We start from the raw sequence: 25045 nt of genomic DNA, 5'->3' as shown, positions 1-25045 counted from the left end.
CAGGCTCAGTGTCCAAGACAAAACAATTCCAGTGGCTTGTCTGCCTCGAGAGACAGGAATAGAAAATTTGGCTCGGCTACTGGTGCACTTGCTCTTATTGAAATGTATCGACAAGCAAGTTCTGGCAGCTGGAATAATCAGCTGAACATCCCCAGTGTTATCCATAAAAAGTGGTGCTCAGCGGGTTTACATACGATGGCTCGCTGCCTGATGTTTTTGTTTTTTTTGTATACAGAATCGAGGCTCGTGTAAGAGTTAACACATTGAACATGAAAACGTGCACAGACACATAGAACATACAATGAAGGGAGAGGGAGACAAGAGGGGGAGAGAGGGAAGCACACAAGCACAACACACAGAAGAGAACAGGGACGTCAGTAGATCTGGGGAAGGGAGAGGGCTGGGGGAGGAGGAAGGGGTACACAGTATAAAGCAAATGAACACTTCTAGGAATTTCAGGAAAGAAGTTGGGGATTGAAAGAGGTGGATTTGTGGTGTTTTACGAGGGTAGAAAATATCAAGGTTTTGGATGGGGAAAGATAAGAGATGGTGGTGAACAGCTGTCTTAAACAACTGGAGGGAGGAGTGGGATTGAAGAGAGTGTGGGTGGGAGTTGTGGATGAGAGTGGGAGTTTGTTCCAGAGGCGGGAGAAAAGAGGAATGAAAGAGTGAAGGTGAGCAGAGTCTTGATTTTGGCAGTTTAACCATAAGAGGGTTGCTGGCAGATCTTGTGCGACATGTAGGAATATTTGGCAGACAGAGCCCAGAGAGAGAGCAGGGGGAGCAAGGATGGATAGGAGTCGGTAGAGGACAGAAAGCCCACCTACCTGCCTGCGGTGAATGAGAGAAAGGCCATCACAATCAGCTTCATCACGGGAAATTCCAATGATTCTGAAAGTGTTGGTTTCAACAGCGGGAAGCTGAGCTAGGTGTGAGGCAGGAGCACCAGCCCCAGAGGGGAGAGCAGTAGTCCAATGAGCTGGAGATGAAAGCTTTGTATGTGGTGAGGAGCTCAGGTGTGCCAAGGAAGGACTTCGCATGATGGAGGATGCCCAGTCGGCGACTGGCTTTGGAGGCCAGCTTGGAAATGTGGTTTTCCCAGGAAAGATCATGGCAGATAGTGATAATTTGTTGGCAGATAGTTTTGTTGAGTTAAGAAAGAAAAAAAGCAGCAATTTCATTAAACATAAACTAGGTCAACATTTTTGTCCCTACCTCCCCTCACCACCTCTTTCTCCATTACAATGTTATCTCCACTTGTTAAGAATATCTTGCAATCTATGGATCCGATCATTGAATATGAGGATTTCACACTTCGCCGTGGATCAGACTCGGAGGCACGACTTGGTTCTCTGTTTGCCTCGATTTTCTTTTGTCATCGTTGATGCTGACTCGCTCTGTGTCATGTATGGTAGATAGTAGGACGAAACAAGCAAAACCAGTGAGCTTAGCATAAGCCTTTTCACTAAATAAATAAAAAGTTCCAAAGGAAAATAAAGTTGTGATGTCCATGGTGGAACCTCATTTGAATGTAGTGCTGCGTTTACTTATCATACACCAATTATGGAATCCTAGAGAAACACCACAAGCTTGATGGTGAATATTAGGAAAATATGAATAATATATATCAACAAACTGTAATTGTTGATTAAACCATCAGTTTAGAATTGATTATTAGATTTGAAGCAACAAAAGTTACCAAATACCATATAACGGTTTCATAACACATAGATTTTCAATCCGAACAACTTTATGAACTCTTGGATTATGGAATTTTTTGGGGATTTTTCTTTTTTTACATGATCTTTGGCTCGTGCAGGAGATGCAAAACAAATCACAATCATGCAAACACTGGACTTGATTTCAGCCAAGATCAGTCGCTGACCTTTTGTCAAGGGGCAAAACCTCCAGGAGCACTCTTGGTGCTGGTGGCACCATGTTGTGACGTCACGTTTCTCTTCGAAGTGATTGGAGTAAAGATCTACATTTCTCTTGACAAGGGGAAAGTGAGACATTGTGTGGAGGGGATCACGTTGTGTGGAGGGGATCACGTGTACATGTGCACCATGCGGACAGCGGTTTGTTCATATTCTTGTTATTGTTTATGGCCAAAGGTATTCCCACGTTATTGTGGAGTTAGTTGGGGGAAGCTTGGTCTAAGTCTTTCACGAACCGGCTGGCCAGGCCTGACGTTCGACTAAGGTTAAGGCAGGAATTCGTAATTTGCTCAGAGTACCGTCGATAGCTCACCTACGCTTCGTGAGGGACACGTGGGATCTTTGTGTCCACCAACTAATGCTGGCAGACGGGATGCCAGTTTAACATCCATGCAAGGGACGGCACCGCACACACATTGATGTGAAACACCGGGATGACAGTTGGCTTGGGATTCAAACCCAGGCTGGACAGTTCAGATGAGAGTATGCGTAGCTCTAGGTGCGCATCCTGCCAGGACCTGCCAGCCTCCAAGTCCCCCATGTTAATATTATTCTCATTATGCCATTATCATTCCACAGAATTGAGCGATTAACTTGCGGTTATAATACTTTTGGCAAAAAATATAACTTGGATGACATAGATGCTGGAGTCGGGATTGGAGGAAGACGTATCAACAATCAGAGGTACCGGTATGCTGATGATTCTACTCTGTTGGCAGAAAGTAAAGAGGGAAAGTGAAAAGCTGGTCTAAAAATATTAAAATCTTGTCATCTGAGAAGATCTACGTGTTCAGAAGGGGTGTGTTCCATTACCATTCAGTTTGTAGAGCACTCGCCGAGTGGCTCGCTTGATTAGAACCACTCAAGCAAACACTCCGACGAAACGGTTGATATAAGGAACGGCTGGCCTGGCAAGCGCGGTATTAATTGTGACATACCAGGAACGGCAGAGAAGAAGTTATTAATATCTTTATATTACAAACACATCACGAATGTAAAGTTACAAAAACATTCTCTTGATTGCAATCAACAGCTGCAGGTGGAGCCTCTCAATTTTCAACAGCACTTAGGAAATTTTAGAAACTTAGGATATTTTAGACTGAATACACAAAGGACGTTTCACACCAGAATCAGGTTACAAAGAGTAAATGAACTGCAATGTTGTTTTAAGACCAGTCTAACCTGCAGGAACAGAAGGAATACCATCATTTCTTTTTTCAAAAACACTACCAGCAATAGATTGCTATAAAACATTAATACATAAATCTTGTGACAGTATTGCAGAAATGACGTCTCAGAGTAGGTTTTGCCGAACAACTCACTTAAGAACAGAATACGTTTTACAAAGGTGGTTCAAAGCGAATGGCTGGCAGGAGCACTGAACAGGTATGCACACCCACCTCTGAGTTGTCGAGCCTGGGTTTGAATGTCGACCCAGCTATGAACTGTCATACTACTTGGGACGTGCGCACATACGGAAAGAAACGTCAATTTTTATTTAATGGAAATTAGCTTGCTCATGCTCACGAGTAAACAAATTTGCAACATGCCACCCTGATGAGCCAGCTCATAATAAGGGCGAAACCAGTCGGCAGCTCTCCATTCATTTCCTTGTGACCATTCAATCTCAGTCTTGAAAAGGCATGAGTAGCCCTGTGGAAGCCATCCCAGTTTGGAGGTGATGTGGTGGTTTACATATATGTGCGTGACATCAGCGTCATGTTGTATGCAGAGTCGGAAGAGCCGTTTTTTGTTTAATTTTTCTCACCTGACTGCACCGTCAACTCCTACCTGGTGTTCAGCTGGACGGACACATTGAGTTTGTGCGGGAGACGATGCTTGTTGATAACAGGTCATGTGGCATTTCCTATAATGGGAATCAAACTGTGCCTTGCTGCTCTTGTTCTATATAGGGGGGAGGGGGAGGGGTTCTATACACATTTTCACATCTAAGACTCACTAACGTGATATGCCCCAGCACCGGGATCGTGTCCCAGGGAATGGCTGAACGGTTTCTAACCCACTACTGCGTTCAGTTATTTCACAGCTTTAGTGTTCCCAAAGGTCACACAAATAAGGCGATATTGATGGGAGCAGATGGCTTAAACACGTTTCTTACCTCTTTAAAGGTTTATTTACAATTAGAAAAATGCCCAGCATTGCCAGGCAACACAGAGTCACTTTGTGCTGGAAATATGAAGAGAGGGGGAGATAGAGGAGGGGAGGGAGGAGAGGGGGGACATTAGGGGAAGTGAAAGGAGGGGGGAGAGGGGAGGAGAGTGGGGTAGGGAATGGGAAGGGAGGGAAGAGTAGAGGATGAGAGGAGGGGAATGGAGGGGAGGGAGGAGGAGTGAAAGGGAGAGCAGTATAATGGAGGGTGGGGGATTGATGGAGGGGATAGGGGCAGGAGGGGGAAGGGAAGGGGACAAACAAATTTCTCTCATGGCATAAATTTTGACAATTAACAGATGTTCCAACTCATTCAATCCACCTCAACTCATTCAACTCATTCACCTTTCAAAAGTGAACTTTCCAAAGACCTCTGTGGAATAAGGTTGTGGTTAGGCACAGGTCAAAGGCTGGCTATAAAAATATTTCAAAGACCTTGAATATCCCATGGAGCACAGTCAAGACAATCATTAAGAAGTGGAAGGCATATGGTACCACCAAGACCCCGCCTAGATCAGCAGTCCCTCCAAACTGGATGACCAAGCAAGGAGGAGACTGATCAAAGAGGCCACCAAGAGGCCAATGGCAACTTTGAATGAGCTACAGGTCTTTATGGCAAAGACTGGTCACTGTGTACATGTGACAACAATATCCCAAGCACTCCACAAGTCCTGCCTGTACGGTACGGTGGCAAGAAGGAAGCCACGACTCAAAAAAGCCCACCTTGAGACCCATTTGTGGTATGCAAAAAAGCACTCCGGTGATTATGAAGACATCTGGCAAAAAGTTTTGTTGTCTGATGAAACCAAGATGGAACTTTTTGGCCAAAATGTAAAATGTTACTTTGGTGCAAACGAAACACAGAACATCACCCAAAGAACACCATCCCTACTGTGAAGCATGCTGGTGGCAGCATCATCTTATGGGGATGTTTATCATCAGCAGGGGCTGGGGCACTTGCCAGGATAGAAGGGAAAATGGATGGAGCAAAATACAGAAAAATCCTAGAGGAAAACCTGCTGCCCTTTAAATCACAGACTGGTCAAACAAGTGGAACATGTCTTTCAATCCTGACAAATCTCACACTCTTACTATGTCTCTCCGAAAAGATCGAATGGACAACCCTCCCATCTACTTTCTCAACAATCCTCTCCAACAAGTTCTGTCGCTCAAGCTTTTGGGTCTCACTATCTGCCATGATCTTTCTTGGGAAAACCACATTTCCAAGCTGGCCTCCAAAGCCAGTCGCCGACTGGGCATCCTCCGTCGTGCGAAGTCTTTCCTAGGCACACCTGAGCTCCTCACCACATACAAGGCTTTCATCCGCAGCTCAATGGAATACTGTTCTCCCCTTTGGGTTGGTGCTCCTGCCTCACACCTATCTCGGCTTCACGCTGTTGAAACCAAAGCTTTCAGAATCATTGGAATCTCCCACGATGAAGCTATCTCTGAGGGCCTTTCACTCACTCACCGCAGGCAGGTAGGTGGTCTTTCTGTCTTCTATCGGCTCCTCTCCGGCCTTGCTCCCCCAGCTCTCTCTGTTCTTTGTCCCCCAAATATTCCTACAGGTCACACAAGTTGAAACCAAAGCTTTCAGAATCATTGGAATCTCCCGCGATGAAGCTATCTCTGAGGGCCTTTCACTCACTCACCGCAGGCAGGTAGGTGGTCTTTCTGTCTTCTACCGACTCCTCTCCGGCCTTGCTCCCCCAGCTCTCTCTGTGCTTTGTCCCCCAAATATTCCTACAGGTCGCACAAGATCTGCCAGCAACCCTCTGATGGTTAAACTGCCGAAATCTCGGCTCTCTGCTCACCTTCACTCTTTCATTCCTCTTTTCTCCCGCCTCTGGAATAAACTCCCACACTCCCTTAAATCCCACTCCTCCCTCCAGGTCTTGAAAACAGCTGTTCACCACCATCTCTTATCTTCCCCCATCCAAAACCTTGATCTTTTCTACCCCTGCTAATTCACCCCAGATCCACCTTGTTTGAAATTCCCACTTCTTTCCTGGAAGTCCTGGCAGTGTCCATAAGTTTTATACCTCTCCCACCCCCCCCTTCCCATGCCTCCCCCCCCCCCCCAAAGCCCTCTCCCTCCCACAGATCTCTCGATGTCTCGATGTCTCTCGGTCCCTGCTCTCAAATGTTGTGTTTGTGTCCTTCCCCCTCTCTCCCCATCTTGTCTACCGCTCCCGATGTTATATGTTTTATGTGTCGGTTTGTCTTTCTGTGTAATTAATGTTAGCTCTTTCACGAGCCTCGATCTTGTATACCAAAAAAAAAAAAAAAAAAAAAGCTGAAATTGGGACGGAAGTTCACCTTTCAGCATGACAACGACCTGAAGCACACAGCCAAAGCTACACTGGAGGGGCTAAGGAACAAAAATATTAATGTCCTTGAGGGGCCCAGTCAGAGTCCCGACCTAAATCCAATCGAAAATCTGTGGCATGACTTGAAGATCGCTGTCCACCGACGCTCCGCTGCAACTTGACTGAGCTTGAACAGTTTTGTACAGAAGAATGGGCAAATATTGCCCAATCAAGGTATACACAGTTGGTGGAGACCTATCCCAACAGACTCACAGCTGAAATTGCTGTCAAAGGTGCTTCCATCAAGTATTAACTCTGTAAATGTATTTTTAATTAATTTTCTGAAATTATTAGAATTTGCTTTTCACTTGGAAGTTGTGGGTTACGATGTGTAAATAAAAGTGGAAAAAGTTTGATTTCAGGCATTTTAATTCCAGGTTATAAGGAAACAAAAGGTGAAAATTTTGAAAAGGGGTGGGACTTTCTATCGGCACTGTGTATACACTGTGTATACACTGTGTATACATATATATATGTAAGTATACACAATATACACACACACACACACACACACACACACACACACACACACACACACACACACACCCTATATGGCCCATTGCAGATAACGCCAGCAAACCTACTCCCTTTAATTTATCTACTCAGCAACCCATTCTCCCATTACCCTCTACTCCTTCACACATTCCCTCAAAGTCTTCATCCATTCCCACTTATTCTCTTATTCCCACTGCCTTCTTTACACATTTACATGCTTCCACTCAACCCAATCACTCACTCCCTCAATCCCTTCATCCTCTCCCACTTATATCCCTTCTCTCACTCCCTTTTCTGTCTATATCTATATATATATATATATATGTATACATATACTAGCTTGGCTCGGCTCGCTGCGCTCGCCTCACCACGCGTCGTTACTGAGGAACGGGCTTATTTTAGCTGAGGATAATGACTGTACCTGAGTTGCTGTGTTATCATTCATAACACCTCATCACCAACTAATTCAAAACACCTCACCACCACATAATAAAAAACACCTCACCACCACATCATTTAAAAACACCTCACCACCAAGTAATTCAAAACACCTCACCACCACATAATTCAAAACACCTCACCACCATGTAATTCAAAACACCTCATCACCAACTAATTCAAAACACCTCACCACCACGTGATTCAAAACCACCACCACGTTATTAAAAACACTTCACAACCACGGAAACAAAAATTTGAGGGAGTCGTTTCGTGACAACACAGACACTGCCCAGATGTATAGATATAAAGATAAATGCCTGTACCCGAGTTGCCGTTTTGTCATGGTTTAAACCAATCATAATTCAAACAATTATTTTGCACAAATGTATTTGTAATATACGTGATATCACATTTTATAAACAATTGAAGTTGAAAACTTAAGTTGAAAAAAAAAATTCCCTAAAAAATTCCCCAAAAAGAAAAAAAAATTGGAAATTTTTTCAAAAAAAACAACCCTTAGGACATACCGACCGGAGAGATATGTGCATACCAGAAGTTTGGTATGATTTCACAAAAGTTTGAGGGAGTAGTTCAGTGACAAGACATCACAACACAAGACAAGACAGATGCTGCACAGAGATATATATATATTGTTGCAGTTTTGTGTTTTTACAATAAAGGTTAATTTCCCCTCCTAGTTTAGTTACACTACAACACGTAGCCTCGTTTAAAGCTCAGTTATTTCATAGTAAATGTAAGCGTAGACCTTTCCTGTGTTTAGTTTTGCGTTGAGTAGAATAATGAGAATAGGTCCCTTTACGATGCTTATGATGCCTCGATGCTTTGGGTTTTGGCGCAAAATACGACGAGGCCAGCCTGAATAAGTAGATCAAGGCCAAAGGAAGGCGGGGCAGGAGGAGTGGGAGTGACCGGTAAGCACAAGCCGCCAATTAGGGCTCGAGGGGAGTGACTTACCACTGCGGCAAAAGGCGTGGTTTGGAACATTCGATGCGGGCCAGGGCGGAACCATATAACCCTGTGCCCAGAGCCCCCACCTCAGTTATGAGAGTCGGTTCGAAGCGCTGTGTTCAGTTATGAGATGCGCGGAGGGCAAGCCCATAAGTTATGAGAAGGGACGCGCTGTATTCGGTCCTCCGCTAAGTTATGAGTTCGGAGCGCCAGATGTGAGTTGAGCTGGAGGCAGATCCCCACCTAAGTTGAGTTCTCAGTTGAGCTGGAGTCAGATCCCCGAGGAGTTGGAGGGCAAGTTGCACTGAGTTCAGTTACGAGAGTGAAAGCATGCAGTTGTATTAATCGCGCCGTGAAAGGCAGCTGTCCCGTGCCACAGACGCACATATTTTCCTGCCTGCCTGCTTTTGCTGAGATACGCGCTGCGAGGATTCTCCCGCCTGCCTGCCTGCCTGTCTTTGCCGGGATACGTGCGGTGACCGCCAGCGGGCCACGCCGGGTGAGCTCTTCCTGGACGACCAAAGCCGGCGCGTTCAGCGCATGACCATTTCTTCCTTCATCCCCCTGTGAGTGTGAGTGGGCCCATTGTCTGGGTGATAAGTTAAGACTGCTTAAGACTGCCCTGTGTCTCTCCTTCTACCAGTGTACATGTGAAAATAATAATTAAACCTGTTCTTCCTTTGATTCGACCGTTTCGTCCCTTCCATCATTGACTTAGCGTGGTACAAATTATATCACTCTGATCGGGTTCCAATAGCAAGGTAACAGCACGGACCACGTGGTGTGCCATCCACTCGGGTGTACTCAATTACGCGTGGTTCGTGCGAGACTCGATCCCCGCCTCCGCGGCGGCGTGGGTACTTAGGTACGTGCGAAAATTGTCCCGAAACCCTTTTCCACGTCTGGCCGGAAGTGGCGACTCAGTCTCACGGTTCGAAGACCCAAGGAGAACAAGGGGTTTAATCTCCCCTTGGTAAGGGAACGGGCTTCGCAAAACCGCAACAATATATATATATATATATATATATATATATATATATATATATATATATATATATATATATATACACTGTATACAGCACAAGCTGCAGTTTTAAGCTAATTCAGTTCATCGTTGCAGGAGCGCGTAGAAGTCAAACAAACAAACACCTCGAATGTTCATGATAATTTCCAATGCCTGTGGTTTTCATGCAGAGAATCGACATGTTTTATTACATTAATCTTACTATAATTCACCAAATGTCCGTCTGTCTGTCTGTCTGTTCAAAGGTACCGTAAAAACTGCTGAATTGATCGCAAAGATATTTTGGGTGGATAATCCTGCGATCTCCAGGAGTAAAATAGGCTATTTAGTTTTCCCAATTTCAGCTTTGGTCTTCAGCATTCTCAGGTTTGGACTCCCGCATAACATTCGCGTTTGCATGACGTTCATTGTTCTCATTGTGACGATGTTGTTTTCCTGGGTGCGCACACAAACGGCTGCACCGATCACTGCACAGCTGCACCTGCCACGATCAGGACACGGGTTGAATCCCTGCCTGAAAGAATTCTAACCCATTTCAACTGAAGGAAACACGTATCGGGAGTACATACGACATAGCTATTGTGAACACGATTATCGATCACGATCATCACGATCATAGTGTATCGATCACTGTGGGACATTTGGTGAATTATAGTAAGATACTGTTTAGATTTTGATGATTTGTGTGTGATATGATTTAACGGATGTTTATATGAATCGTTTAAAATAAAAAAAGCCTTCAATTTCTGATATTTTACCTTTTCATTTGGGCCTCTCAATTGAAGCCCCGCCCATAGGGCGGGTACCGTTGCTGGTATTAATAACAGCAACTACCACCAGTAATAGCGCTACACGCTATACAGTACTTACACTATTCAGACTTGAGAACGTGTGCTAATTACATACAAAACCTTTCATTTATTAAACAAATTGCTCATCCTTGTATTTGGGTGGTTTATTGGCCAGACTGCTGCCCCAATCGCTCCTGCAAAAAAAACCCGGCTTACGTACATAAAGCAAAAACCTGCTTACTGCATATGTGCATATATAATATATCGTGGTTATATAAGTCGGATAAATAAAATTGTGAATATGAGACGTCTGAAGACATCTTAGGTTTACAAGAAAACCAACATGGTGGGCGCATCGATTTTCTTCCTGACAATTGTGGGTGGAGTCAAGCCAGTTCTCCACCCAATGGGTTTGAAGGCATCATACACATGCAGTTTCATTATGTTTTCAATATTATTTTTATACAAGCTTTTATATATATATATATATATATATATATATATATATATATATATACACACATACAGTGCATTCAGAGAAAGTATTCAGACCCCTTCACTTTTTCACATTTTGTTATGTTGCAGCCTTATGCTGAAATCGTTTAAATTCATTCTTTCCCTCGTAAATCTACACTCAATACCCCATAATGACAAAGAGAAAACAGGATTTTAGAAAGTTTTGCAAATTTATTAAAAAGAAAAAACTGAAATATCACATTGACATAAGTATTCAGACCCTTTGCTATGACACTTGAAATTTAGCTCAGGTGCCTCCCATTTCTCTTGATCACCTTTGAGATGTTTCTACACCTTGATTTGAGTCCACCTGTGGTAAATTCAATTGATTGGACATGATTTGGAAAGGCACACACCTGTCTATATAAGGTCTCCCAGCTGACAATGCATATCAGAGCAAAAACCAAGACATGAGGTCGAAGGAACTGCCTGCAGAGCTCAGAGACAGGATTATGTCCAGGAACAGATCTGGGGAAGCCTACAAAAAAAACTCTCCTGCATTGAAGGTTCCCAAGAGCACAGTGGCCTCCATAATTCTTAAATGGAAGAAGTTTGGAACAACCAGGACTCTTCCTAGAGCTGGCCGCCCGGCCAAACTGAGCAATCAGGGTAGAAGGGCCTTGGTAATAGAGGTGACCAAGAACCCGATGGTCGCTCTGGCTGAGCTCCAGAGATCCTGTGTGGAGATGGGAGAAACTTCCAGAAGGACAACCATCACTGCAACACTCCACCGATCTGGGCTTTATGGCAGAGTGGCCAGACGGAAGCCTCTCCTCAATGAAAGACACATGAAAGCCCACAGAATCTTGTTTCTCACAGTCTGAGAGTCCTTTAGGTGTTTTTTTGCAAACTCCAAGCAGGCTTTCATGTGTCTTTCACTGAGGAGAGGCTTACATATATATACATAGATATATCTTTAACTTACAGTGTTGGTAAAAAATACAGAACACCCCAAGGGCTCTCCAAGAGGTGGGGCAGAAGATGGGACCGAATGGACAGATAAAACGGATAAAGACCCCTATATTGATTTTGTCAAACAAGAACGGATTGTGGATGCAAGTCTGGTAAGGTGCCAGTGTGGACATGAGTTCGGATCCATCAGAGGGTTGAGGATCCATCAGACCCGGAAAGTGTGTGGGAGTGATCGTGTGGGAGATGTTGGTCTATGGTGTGATGGTGTGTGTGTGGAGGCATGGCATGTTCGAGAGAAGTGTGGGTGTGGACGTGAGTTTGAGTCAGTGAGTGGGTTGCATATCCATCAGAGCCTGATGGGTTGTGTGCGTAAGGTGGGTGAGGAGGAGAAACAGCCAGGTAGCAAGCCACAGTGTTGTATGTCCTGGGGTTGGACGTCAGCAGGGAAAGGATGTGAGGTGAGTTAAATGGCCAGGTATGGGAGAAAGGGGAGTATGGGAGAGAATGGATGGAGTGGTGTTTGGGTCGCTTCAGAGGTTGAAAGGAAGGGTGGAAGATACATTGAGAAAGATGAATGAGATTGTGTTTGAGTATGAGAGATTGCGACACAGTCCTATGTAACAGAGTGGCAGAAGTTGGAAGTGGGGATCCTGATGGGATGTACAATCTCCCCTATTTTGTTTGTGCTGGTTATGGAGTTGTTGATGCGTGCGGTGAGTGTACATGGGAAAGCAGTGGAGCTAGCCCCATGTCAGAGTTTGCCAGTGATGTTTGCATTCATGGATGACCTGACAGTTGTCCAACAGCAGTAGAGGTACTTGGACGACTGTAAAGGTTGATGAGGTGGGCAAGAATGGGCTTTAAAGCAAGAAAGTCGAGGAGTGTGGTAGTGAGACGAGGAGTGGTGGATAACATGCACAGGTTTGAGCTGGGAGGGGAGGTGGTTCCATCATTGGTGGAGGCCCCTGTGAAGAGTTTGGGAAGATGCTACACAGTGGAGTTGAATGATGTGGGAAGAGTGGAGGAGGTGAGAAACAAGCTTTTGAGAGGTTTGAAGAGGATTGATGGATGTGATTTGCCAGGTAAGTTGAAGGGATGGTGTTTGAAGTTTGGATTGATACCACAAGTATTGTGGCCATTGATGATGTATGATATTGTGATTGGGCATGTGGAGAGGATGGAGGTTGTGGTGAGCGGGTTTGTGAGGAGGTGGTTGGGAGTGCCACGCTGTTTGACGAACATTGCCTTTGATGGTCAGGGTGGAAAACTCCAGTTTCCCTTGACATCATTAACCGAGGAGTTTAAGGTGGTGAGGGTGCGGGAGTTCATGATGTTGTGGGATTCAAGTGATTCAGTGGTAAAGAATGCTCTCCCAGAGAAGAAGGGAAGTCGGAATTGGAATGCAAGATCAGAGGTAGATGAGATGGAGGAGCGGTTGCAACATGAAGAGGTCATGGGGATGGTACAGCATGGGAAGCATGGCTTGGGGTGGATGAAGCATGAGCGATGGGGAAAGGAATGTGTGAAAGAGAGGAGGAAGATGGTTGAGAGGGAGGTGAGAAGAAAGGAGGAGGAGGGGAGATATGTGAAAGCAATCAGACAGGCACAGCAAGGTGCTTGGACTAGGTGGGAAGGTGTGCGGGTGAGGACGGGTGAGGTGGCAAGAGATTTGGAGGACGGAGCCAATATTGTTGAGTTTCAAGTTGCGGGCAACGTATGATGTGCTTCCGTCACCAGTAAACTTGAGATTGTGCCCTCGGAACAAAAGTTTGAGAATAAGAAAACTTCACAACTTGGTCCAAGAATTGTGATTTCTTATGAAAATGGAGGTTGACACTTCAAGACCTGGGAGGGCTCTGCTACACATTCTGAAACCTACATTTGGAGATAACAACCAATAACACACACACACATACACACACACACGCACACACACACACACACACACACACACACACACACACACACACACACACACACACACACACACATCCTTCCACGCAGAATGTGCTCTGCATCTGAAACGAGAGGGATGGGCAGTGAAGGAGACTGATTCATGGCTACAACACAAGCAGATACAAATGATAATGGGCAGAAGGATGGAGAGGTATATAGGGACAGAGGAGAGGAGGAGGGGGAGGATGATGAGGAACAAAAAGATCTGGAAGAGAAGCTGGCTAATAAGATAGAGGAGGTGCGACTGAAGAAAGACCACGACTAATTTGACTACATAATAATAAATGCACAAAAGCACTAATCAGCAGACCAAGCAAATCTTTTTTTTAAATACCAAAATCAGCCACACTGAAAGAAATAAACAATGAATTTTGCAGCAGCACTATTCATTCAGGAAAAAAGTAACAACGAAACACCACAAGAAGAGAACAGGTTCCACAAATAAAAACCAAGCACCGCCATGGAAGCAACGACTCGAGAGACGGAGATTCTCAGAAAGGAGACAGGACAAATACAGCAATTCCATAGAGGAAACCAAATCCCAAAACTAAAGAGGAGAATCCAGAAAATAATATACAAATATAAAATTGAAGACAAAGACCGAGAGGTAATGGTTGCTGAAAATAAACTGAAAATCGAAATGATAGTAAAGAAAATAAAAAAACTACGACGAGGATAACACGAGGAGAAAACAAGGCCAGATGTTTAAAACAACCCGAAAAGATTCCACCGTGAACTAGGGGAATGGAAGCAGAATGTGTCACCCCCTCCTGAAAGAGATGAACTGGAACGATTCTGGAAAGGAATTTATGAAGATCGAAAAAAATACAATAAGGAGGCGGAATGGATCCGAAACCTGGAAGAGAAAAAGAAACATCTCAAGGAAATGCCCCCAGTAATAATTGATGCAGAAAATATAATACAACAACTGGCAAAGATGGCAAACTTCAAAAACCCTGGCCCAGATTGGATCTCAAACTTCTGGTTAAAGCAATTTGATGCTCTCCACGTTCACTACGCTCGAGCATTCAATGAATTTATCCAAGGGGATCAGGAAATAGATGAATGGCTCACAGAAGGTAACACCTTCCCCATTCCAAAATCTGAAGAGACCCAACCACCCCACAAATACAACAACAAAAACAACAACATGCATTTTAAGGCCATTTTCCCTGCTAGAGCGGGGGTTAGCCTTGCGGTCCCCATGACAATCTTCTCCATTTTGCCCTATTTTCTGCATCTCTTTGTTAACCCCCTTGCCCGCATTTCTTCTTCCACCATCTTTAGCCAAGTCTTTCTCGGTCTTCCCCGTCCTCTACTTCCTTCTACATTCATTTCCATCACTCTTCTCAACCAGTCACTTTCATCCTTCCTCAACACATGACCAAACCATCTCAACCTGTGCCTCTTCACAGCAAGCTTCACACTTTCATCACAGGCTCAATTTTTTTTTTTTTTTTTTTTTTTTGTATACAAGATCGAGGCTCGTGAAAGAGCTAACATTAATCACACAAAAAGACAAACCGACACACAAAACACAAAAAACAAGGGGAGCGGTAGACAAGATGGGGAGAGAGGGGGAAGGACACAAAAGAGAGGGGGAAGGACACAAACACAACATTTGAGAGCAGGGACATCGGGAGGACTTGGGGGGAGGTGGGAGAGGATTAAAACATATGAACACTGCAAGGACTCTGGGGTGAATTACCGGGGGTAGAAAAGATCAAGGTTTTCGATGGGGGAAGATAAGAGATGGTGGTGAACAGCTGTTTTAAAGACCTGGAGGGAGGAGTGGGATTGAAGGGAGTGGGGGAGTTTGTTCCAGAGGCGGGAGAAAAGGGGAATGAAAGAGTGAAGGTGAGCAGAGAGCCTAGACTTTGGCAGTTTAACCAGAAGAGGGTTGCAGGCAGATCTTGTGTGACCTGAAGGAATATTGGGGGGACAGAGCACAGAGAGAGCTGGGGGAGCAAGGCCGGAGAGGAGTCGGTAGAAGGTTAGGGCTATTCCCATCATCGGTAGAAGCTATTCCCAGTCGGTAGAAGCTATTCCCATCATCTTTCGCAATTCATCATTTTTCTTCCTCTCTCTCAACGATACTCCGCACATCCATTGAACCATTCACATTTCCACCCTTTCCAGCCTTCGTTGCTGCTCTACGTTCATTACCCATGTCTCGCTCCCATAAATCATAACACTTCTCACACATGCAGCATACACCTTTCCCTTCAGCTTCAACGACACTCCCCTCCTCATCAGCACGCCACTCAGTTCCCGAACCTTCTTCCATGCACATCTCACTCTAGCAACCTTTGCCGAGTCTGATCCACCTTCTCCATTCAGCATGTCTCCGAGGTAGCAAAATACCCACAAATACCGGCCAATAACCTGTCTACCATCAACATACAAACTTTTAACTGGAATAATCACAGAAACAATATACCACCACCTAACACAACAAGGAGGTTTGTAGGCAGAACAGAAGGGATGCAAGAGAGGATGTTACAGAACATTAGACCACCTACTACTGAACAAGGCCATACTCGAAAATGGAAATACAAGAAGAACCAAATTATCCACAGCATGGATCTACTATTAAAAAAAAAAAGAAGCTTTTGGCAGTGTCCCACATTCATTAATGATAAAGTACAGGCAAATGTACAAGATAAATCCTCAAATAATCAAGCTGATTGAGAAAGATATGGATCTATGGAATACCACACTAATCCTGCAGCACACAAAAGGAAAGATTGAAATACCAAGAGTAAAGATGTGATGCGGGACATTCCAAGGAGACAGCCTACCCCCTCTCCTGTTGTGTCTGGCCCCAGACCCACTAAGTAACCTTATTAATGAGCAAGGACACAGATACACCCTAACACCCAAAGAAACAAGAAAGGGAATGCATCTACTGTAAATGGATGAATTAAAATTATTTTTGCCGAACGACGAAAAATTGACAGAAAAACTGAAATGAGTGAAATGGTTCTCTGACGACATCCAAATGGAATTTGGCCTAGATAAGTGTGCCAAGTGCACATTCGTACAAGATAGACCAACAAAAACGGACATACTTGTGTGGAATGAGGCTGATCCTGAAAATATATCTCATACCAAGAAACAAAATCAAAGCCATAAACCAACTAGCAGTACCAATGTTCCAGTCCATCTGTGGAATAGTAAACTAGCCACAAGCGGATATCAAAAAACTAGATACCAAAACAAGGAAACTCCTCACTATCCACAAAATGTTCAACAAAAATCAGTGCATCCCAAGAATGCACCTGCCGAGGAAAGGAGGAAGTGTTGGCCTGATGGATCTCAATCAAGTACACAGAGCGACAAATGTAGGATTAGCAGAGTACGTGAAATGCTCAACAGACTACCAAATACAATTTGTGTACAAGCATGAACACAACAAAACAGAAAATGTATCTCTTACTCACCTTGCAAAAAACTTCCAAAAACAAGTGTGATTGGAAGATGTCACACACCAAACCATAATAGCAATGAATACAGCCCCAACAATTGCAAAAAAAGACAAAATAAAAATACAAGATGAAATACCAGCAGATATATAGTGACAACTGAGAGAAAGACAAAAGAGCAGGGAAATATAAAAAAAGAGTTGGACAGATTGGGGATAGACAAAGAAGGATCACTGGAATTGCAAAGAACAGGTCAGCCCAACTGGGACGGAGAACGAATCATTATTAATGCCCAAGACCAAGGACACTACACCAATGGCTTTAAAAAGTTGGCAGGACTGAGTCAATCGGACAAGTGTAGGTTCTGCAAGGTAGAAAGAGAAAGCACAAGTCACCTCCAATGAGAGTGTAAAAAACTCATGTCAGAACAGCTCTACACCCAAAGGCACAAAAAGGTATGGAGAATAATCCACCGGCACATCTGCAGCAATTTCAATGTCCCAGTTCCACAAAACTCATGGAAACATAAACCAAAAGCAATCATTGGAAATAAAGACATAATGCTCACATATGACCTGATGATCCCAGCCAGCTTGAACATAGAAAACAAAGCATTGCGATCGGACATATGTTACGGATTCGTCACTTCCGTTGTTGTGGTTTTCATCCACTGTAAACATTTTTGGTTGCATGTACTATTATTGTTGTCGTTTAAGTGAAATAGAGATTACTATTTTCAAAAGGTAAAAAAAAGTTAATGTTTTAAAAGAAACCGGAACCGGACGAAGATGAAGAGGAAGAAGAGAAGAAAGAGGCGGAGCGAGTGAGGTGGACAAGAAACTGAGCTGCGTTGAGGTTTTGAGCAAATGCTAGCAAACGGGGGTCACTGGCGAACTTTGGGGTTTCCTGGGAAAGGGATTCCTGCGACAGAGTTTTTTTTTTTTTTTTTTTTTTTGTATACAAGATCGAGGCTCGTGAAAGAGCGAACATTAATCACACAGAAAGACAAACCGACACATAAAACATATAACATAGGGAGCGGTAGACAAGATGGGGAGAGAGGGGGAAGGACACAAACACAACATTTGAGAGCAGGGACCCAGAGACATGGAGACATCGAGAGATCTGAGAGAGGGCGAGGGCTTTGGGGGGGTGGGGGGGGGCGTGGGAAGGGGGTGGTGGGAGAGGTATAAAACATATGGACACTGCCAGGACTTCCAGGAAAGAAGTTGGAATTTCAAACAAGGTGGATCTGGGGTGAATTAGCGGGGGTAGAAAAGATCAAGGTTTTGGATGGGGGAAGATAAGAGATGGTGGTGAACAGCTGTTTTAAAGACCTGGAGGGAGGAGTGGGATTGAAGGGAGTGAGGGAGTTTAGGGAGTGAGTGAGTTGTTAGTGAGTTGTTAGTGAGTGTTAGTTAGTGTTAGTGAGTGAGTTGAAGGGAGTGAGTTGTTATCGCTGTGACAGATAAACCTGCGTGTCAGGTTTTGCGGTTGATTCCGAAGAGAATCATTTGAGTGCCGTTACGTCTCGAGTACGGGCCGTTGGCCATTTTGCCTCGCGCCGATTTCGGATCGCTCCAGGCTCTTCACCTCGCTTCAACCATTTTCACAACCATCCAGACGTTAATCTGGTGTGTGTGTGTAACGTGGATTTCGAGTGGGAATTTGCGGACCACCGTCTGTGAGCTGTTGAACGTCCATACCCGAAGGTTAATTTGCGGTTCGTCGATTGGGAGCCGTTGAACGTCCATACCCAAAGGTGTGTTTTCCCAGTCGCCTCTTGAGGACACTTTTGCCTATCTTTGGCAGTGTGACTGTCAACCGAACGGGATTCTGGTCTCAATACAACATCGTTCTGACGATCACTGGAGTGGATCGACTTTGGCTTGAAGCCGGAACCAACTTTGGTTTGAAGCTGGGATAGAGACATTGGGAATGTTCTTTTCGCTCACTTGGAGCACAGTGAGTTACCTTGTACGAACTGATGGTACCATCATAGGAAATATATATTGGTTGTACAATTGATTACTATTGTTATTGTACTGTTATTCTTGTGTGACTTTAATACAATACTTATTTGTTGGTAACAATTGGTGTGGTTTCACCATTGATCTTTGACATACAGAATAACATCTTTCTGCCGTGACTCCTCTCGGGGCTCGGAGGTACACCATGACCGGGGTTTGGGGAGGAGCACGTAACACATAATACTCAGGAACAAAAAGGAAAAGACAGCATTGCTGATTGAGATATCACTGCCCAGCGATTTTGGCCTAAATAATGCAGAAATCAAGAAAATGACCAAATACCAGGACCTCAAAAATGAAGCGAACAAATCCTGGAAACTGAAGAGCACCGAAATTGCACCAGTGATAATTGGGGCAACGGGGATGATAAAAAGAACCTTACAGAGATCTTAAAAACAATCCCTGGGAACATTACCACAAATGAACTACAGTTGGTGGCTGTAAGGGGCTCAATGATGATTGATGATCCTGAAAAAAGCGCTTGGAACAAAACTCTAAGAACAACACAACTTCACAACTTAGCCCATGAATTGCAATCCTTCACTGAAGTGGTAGTGGATACTTCGATTCCTGGGAGGACTCCGTTCCACCTTCTAAAACCCAAATTGTGGAAGGAACAACCAATGATACAAGAGATGACATCTCACCAAACACCACATCAGTCCAACTCTTAGTGGGTTCAATAGTCACCATCTACACAAACTTCATTGACACACGCTATTTGTTCCCCTTCCCAGGCCCAAAATGTTTGCTCCCTTTTTGTATACAAACCCAAATTATTTGCTCATCCATGATATCACTTCATCCGTCAGTATTCAGACCATGTCATTCCCACTCCACAACCCTTCAAGTGATTTATCTCTAACAGAAATTTTGTGATTAATGCATTTGACTCAAAGTAAAAGTGGGATTTCATCATCAAAAAAGGAACCATTAATTCATACTTCCTCCTTTTTGTGTGCAGGAAGCTGCATTACACAGTATAAACTAGAACTGCACTCGGTAGCGCACATACCTACGCCAGGCTGAACAGTTTACATTTTGTATCGTACTGATGGGCCAGATCTCATCCACTTAATTTTGTCAAATGTCATCCACAACTTTTTTGAAATATCATGATATTGATATTTATACAGTCACGTGAAAAAGTAAGTACACCCCATGTAAAGTTTTGACTTTTTCAACATATTTCAACATACAGCTATTTGATCTTCATTTCAACAATATTGATAGATAAAGGTGAAATAATATAACAAATATCATGAAACATTTACATTTTGTAGTCCATTGTATAATTTAAATAAACATCAATGCAAATTTCGCATGTGGAAAAAGTAAGTACACCCTTGGCTCTAATAGGTGGTATTGCCCCCTTTGGCAGAAACAACCTCAAGTAGGCGTTTCTTATAACTGTCTACCAGTCTCTGACATCGACTGGGAGAAATTTTTGCCCATTCCTCCATGCAGAATTCTTTCAGCTGTGCGATGTTTGAGGAGTTTCTTGCATGCACAGCTCGTTTCAAATCCCCCCACAACATCTCGATGGGATTTAGATCAGGGCTTTGACTTGACCATTCCAGAACCCTCCATTTCTTTGTTTTCAGCCATTCCTTGGTGGATTTACAGGTATGTTTAGGGTCATTGTCATGTTGCAAGGTCCACCTTCAGTTGAGCTTCAACTTTCCAACAGATGGCCTCACATTATCCTCAAGCACCCTCTGGTACAATGAAGAATTCATCGTGGATTCTATGATGGTGAGCTGCCCAGGCCCTGATGCAGCAAAGCTGCCCCAAACCATAATATTTCCACCACCATGCTTTACAGTTGGTATCAGGTTCTTGTGGTCAAATGCTGTCTTTAGTTTTCGCCAAACATGTCTTCTGGTACTGTGGCCAAATAGCTCTATCTTTGACTCATCTGTCCAGAGCACATTGTCCCAGAAGTGCTGGTCTTTGCCTAGGTGTTCATTGGCAAACTTTAGTCTTGCCCTGATGTTCTTTCTGGACAGCAAAGGTTTCCTCCTGGCACACCTTCCATGTAGATCAAATTTGTGCAGCCTCTTTCTAATGGTAGACCTGTGCACTTTGACGTCAACAGTGGCAAGAGCTACCTGTAGGTCCCGTGATGACATTCTGGGGTTCTTAGAGACTTCTTTCAGCATCTTGCGGTCTGCTCTCGGGCTGAACTTGCTGGGGCGGCCTGGCCTGAACAAGTTGGCAGTTGTTTGGAATCTTCTCCACTTGTAGATGATCTTACAGAAAGTCGAATGATTGATTTCAAATTGTTTGGAGATCTTTTTAAATCTCTTCCCAGACTCGTAGGCATCTATAACCTTCTTTCTGAAGGTCTCAGAGAGCTCTTTTGATCTAGGCATGGTGACGCCACACACTTCAACAACAAAGAGCAAACCGAACTAAATGTCTGAGGTTTAAATAAGACAGGTTCCTCCAATATCCTCTCTAATGATGTTCTAATCATTTGCACTTGAGCTGCTGCACCTGATTTTAATTTTAGGTATTTGAAATAGTGATAAATGTAGGGGTGTACTTACTTTTTCCATGTGCGAAATTTGCATTTATGTTTATTTAAATTATACAATGGACTACAAAATGTAAATGTTTCATGATATTTGTTATATTATATCACCTTTATCTATCAATATTTTCGAAATGAAGATCAAATAGCTGTATGGTGAAATATGTTGAAAAAGTCAAAACTTTACACGGGGTGTACTTACTTTTTCACATGACTGTATATATTAAAAATTAAATAATGCTCGTATCCGAATCCATATTCAGATCTTCACCAAAATCAAATCGATGCGTCCTTGTCACACACCCAAACTGTCCACCACGTTTCGTCCAAATCTTTCCACAACTTTTTGAGATATCATGTTTACAGACAGACAGACAAACAGACAGGGCCAGTGGTGAAAAAGATAACATCTGCCCACCTTTGGTGGCAGAGGTAATCAAACTGCCGATGGTCAAACAGACCCTCCGAGCCATAACAAATACCTTATAAGATTTAAGAACCGATTCCTAACCCATGTGCAATGTCTGCACAAAAAGCAAGAACCATGGCAACTAATGCTGTGTTTGTTGTTTAAAGGTGTTTGAAGGCGACTGGTGTTTTTTGTGTCGTGTTCTTGTAAAACAATTATTTCATGCCTTTCGCTCATGGAAGAGTTCATTTGACGAGGCCATCGTCTGGAAGTGTCAGGAGATTCAATAATAATGAAAGTGGGCCAGGATGTACAAACCAGCAATTACTTTAAAGCGAGCCCCAGCAAGTGGCTCAAGACCCCTTTCAAAGCCACAGAGGCTCAAGACCCCTTTTGGAGCCACAGCAAGTTAGGCCAGTTGAAGACCATTCAGCGAAACAGGCAATCTCTTTACTGGACCTTTTACACAGAGGAAATACCTGTTTCTGACAAGAGCTGTGAGGGGAGCAAGGAGGAGGGAAGCAGGGGTGTGGGGGAACAACGAGTAAGAATGAGGTCGGGGCCAACGAGTTGTTGTTGTTTCGTATGCAGCCTGTGGCTGCTGGTTGCATCATTGTTCTGGAAGGGCATTTTTTGTGCCGCTGATGCAGTGCCCCCAATTACCAATGAGCCGGTACTCAATTTGCAGACTTCGGAAGGATGACAGGCTGAGTCAACCCCCCTAGCGTTAATTCAACGATTGACAAGCGACAAGGGGGTGCAGGGGACGCAACAAGCTGGCTACGGGTGCAGGGGACAAAACAAGCGAGAAGGGGGTGCAGTGGATGCAACAAAACGAGCAGGGGTGCAGGGGACGTAATGGGCGAGGAGGAGGTGCCGGGCATGCAACAAAACGAGCAGGGGGTGCAGGGGACGCAGCAAGCGATAAGGGGTTGCAAGGGATGCAACAAGTGAGAAGTGGTTGCAAGGGACGCAACAAGTGAGATGGGGGTGCAGAGGACGCAACAAGCTGGCAGGGGATGCAGGGGATGCAACAAGGGAGCAGGGGACGCAACAAGCTGGCAGGGGGTGTAGGGGACGCAACAAGCAGGCAGGGGGTGCAGAAGACGCAACAAGCCGGCAGGGGATGCAACAAGCTGGCAGGGGGTGCAGGGGATGCAACAAGGGAGTAGGGGACGCAACAAGCTGGCAGGGGATGCAGGGGACGCAACAAGTGAGAAGGGGTTGCAAGGGACGCAACAAGCGAGATGGGGGTGCAGGGGACGCAACATGCTGGCAGGGGATGCAAGGGATGCAACAAGGGAGCAGGGGACGCAACAACCTGGCAGGGGGTGTAGGGGATGCAACAAGCAGGCAGGGGGTGCAGGGGATGCAACAAGCTGGCAGGGGGTGCAGGGGATGCAACAAGCTGGCAGGGGGTGCAGGGGATGCAACAAGCTGGCAGGGGGTGCAGGGGATGCAACAAGGGAGTAGGGGACGCAACAAGCTGGCAGAGGGTGTAGGGGACGCAACTAGCGAGCGAGGAGAGAAGTTGGGTAAGGTGTACAATGAGTGATGACAGGCAGGGGTCTCAAAGAGCGGTTAAGGGGGGGAGGTGGAGTGGCGGGGGCAAAGGGTGTAACGAGGGGGGAAGGGGTACAGGGCACCGTGGCACCCCCTTGTGCGAGTCATATTACAGAGTGTATAATGTCCACAAAAAGACATTGTGCCACAAACTCCTTCAAACCGAAAGTGATTTCTGCAACCACAAAGCCACCGATTTGGGACCCGTCACCCCCTTGGAAAAATCTTGGTTGTGCCTCCGGTGTAGCATATGCAGCGACACTTTTAAACAGGTAAATAATACACGTAGCGTAATTTGCAATCACCTGTTTGAGGAGCACCGACAACTACATGCAGCGAAACTTAGCGGTCAGCCATAATGATACAGGCTTTAAGTGCAGGAGTGTCCGCCTCCATTTTATCAGCTTTTCACAACTATTCATTACTTACACTGAGAATGAGGTGCAGGGACAAACACCCGATCAACGGGGGAACCCGACATGGTCAGGTGGCGCCATTCGGGACCCCGGTTCGGCGACTACTCACCCACGTGTCGGATGGTGAAGCCGCTGGGCGGACGCAGCGCGCGGCGACCCCAGGCGTCCCGAAGCGCGTCCAGCTGAGCGCGCTCCCCGCGCACGAGCAGCGCCCCTCCGTGGAGCCACCCCGCGAGCCGCGCCGCGCGCACCCCCGCGGACACGCGTGCGTCCCAGAAGCGACTCGCGTTCGCCGCTTTGAAGTCGGCGAAGAGCTGGTACCCCGAGGGCCATGGTTCCCGCGTCTGGGCCGCCGGCGCCACCCTCTCTCCCTCGGGTTCGGACTCCCGCCCGAGCACGATGGCCAAGCACGCCGGGGCGAGCTGCACGACGCGCTCCCCGCGCCGGGACCGCGACGTCTGTCCTGGACACGTAGCCATGTGCCGAGTACCTGCGGAGGTGTGGGGTGGCGGGGAGGGGGGCAGGCCCACCCCCCCACGCGCTCGCCCGCTATGAGCCCCGAGGGTGTCCGGAGAGGGGGGAAGACCCCTTTCGGAGCCGCCGCTTGTACTCGCTCCCAGCTGTGCTCCTCGCTAATTCCTCGTCCCGATAACGTGCCCGGTGCTCGATGTCTGCGCTCGTGAATCTTCGAGGTTCCTTCGTCCCTCCGGTTCGTCCTCCCGCACCGCACGCGCTTCCCCAAACACGCCTTCAGGTGTTTTCAAAGACTTATAAAAACTTGAGCAACTCGCTGCGCTCCTCCTGCTCCTTCCAGCCTCGTCCACTCTCCACTCTCTCCCTGGCGCGCCCTTCCCTCCCCGACCCTCCCGGCTCCCCTCCCCGACCCTCCCGGCCCTCGAGTTGGGAAGCAAAGTTAAGGAACAAAAGCGCCCAAATCCCTGCTCGTCGGGGAACCCAGGACCACCATTCCACGAGGGTTCGCACTTGGTGTGACGAGTCGTGCATCCTATTAATATTCCATCGAATCGTCATTACCTCAATTTATCTTTACCTGCAATTAAATTAAAGAAATAATCATTTAATAAAT

At 45.5% G+C, this 25045-nt stretch overlaps 1 protein-coding gene across 2 annotated transcripts in view; it reads right to left on the bottom strand.

The window, feature by feature from the left end:
* The window catches only part of LOC137432423 (uncharacterized), a 126322-nt gene extending 101614 nt beyond the window's left edge, over positions 1 to 24708 (bottom strand). Inside the window, exon 1 of one of the 2 annotated variants that reach the window (XM_068124337.2) lies at positions 24068 to 24708. In XM_068124337.2, the coding sequence (XP_067980438.2) occupies positions 24068 to 24437 (370 nt within the window). In that variant the 5' untranslated portion in view covers positions 24438 to 24708. The remainder of the gene's footprint in view (positions 1 to 24067) is intronic. The other variant, XM_068124336.2, reaches the window with a different exon arrangement.
* Positions 24709 to 25045: the final 337 nt, after the last annotated feature.

The sequence above is a fragment of the Myxine glutinosa genome, chromosome 8 (assembly GCF_964187855.1).
Source record: "Myxine glutinosa chromosome 8, kmMyxGlut1.1, whole genome shotgun sequence".
In the NCBI taxonomy this organism is placed as follows: domain Eukaryota; kingdom Metazoa; phylum Chordata; class Myxini; order Myxiniformes; family Myxinidae; genus Myxine; species Myxine glutinosa.
The sequence above is the reverse complement of the archived record's forward strand: the minus strand, read 5'-3'. Positions and strand labels throughout refer to the sequence as shown.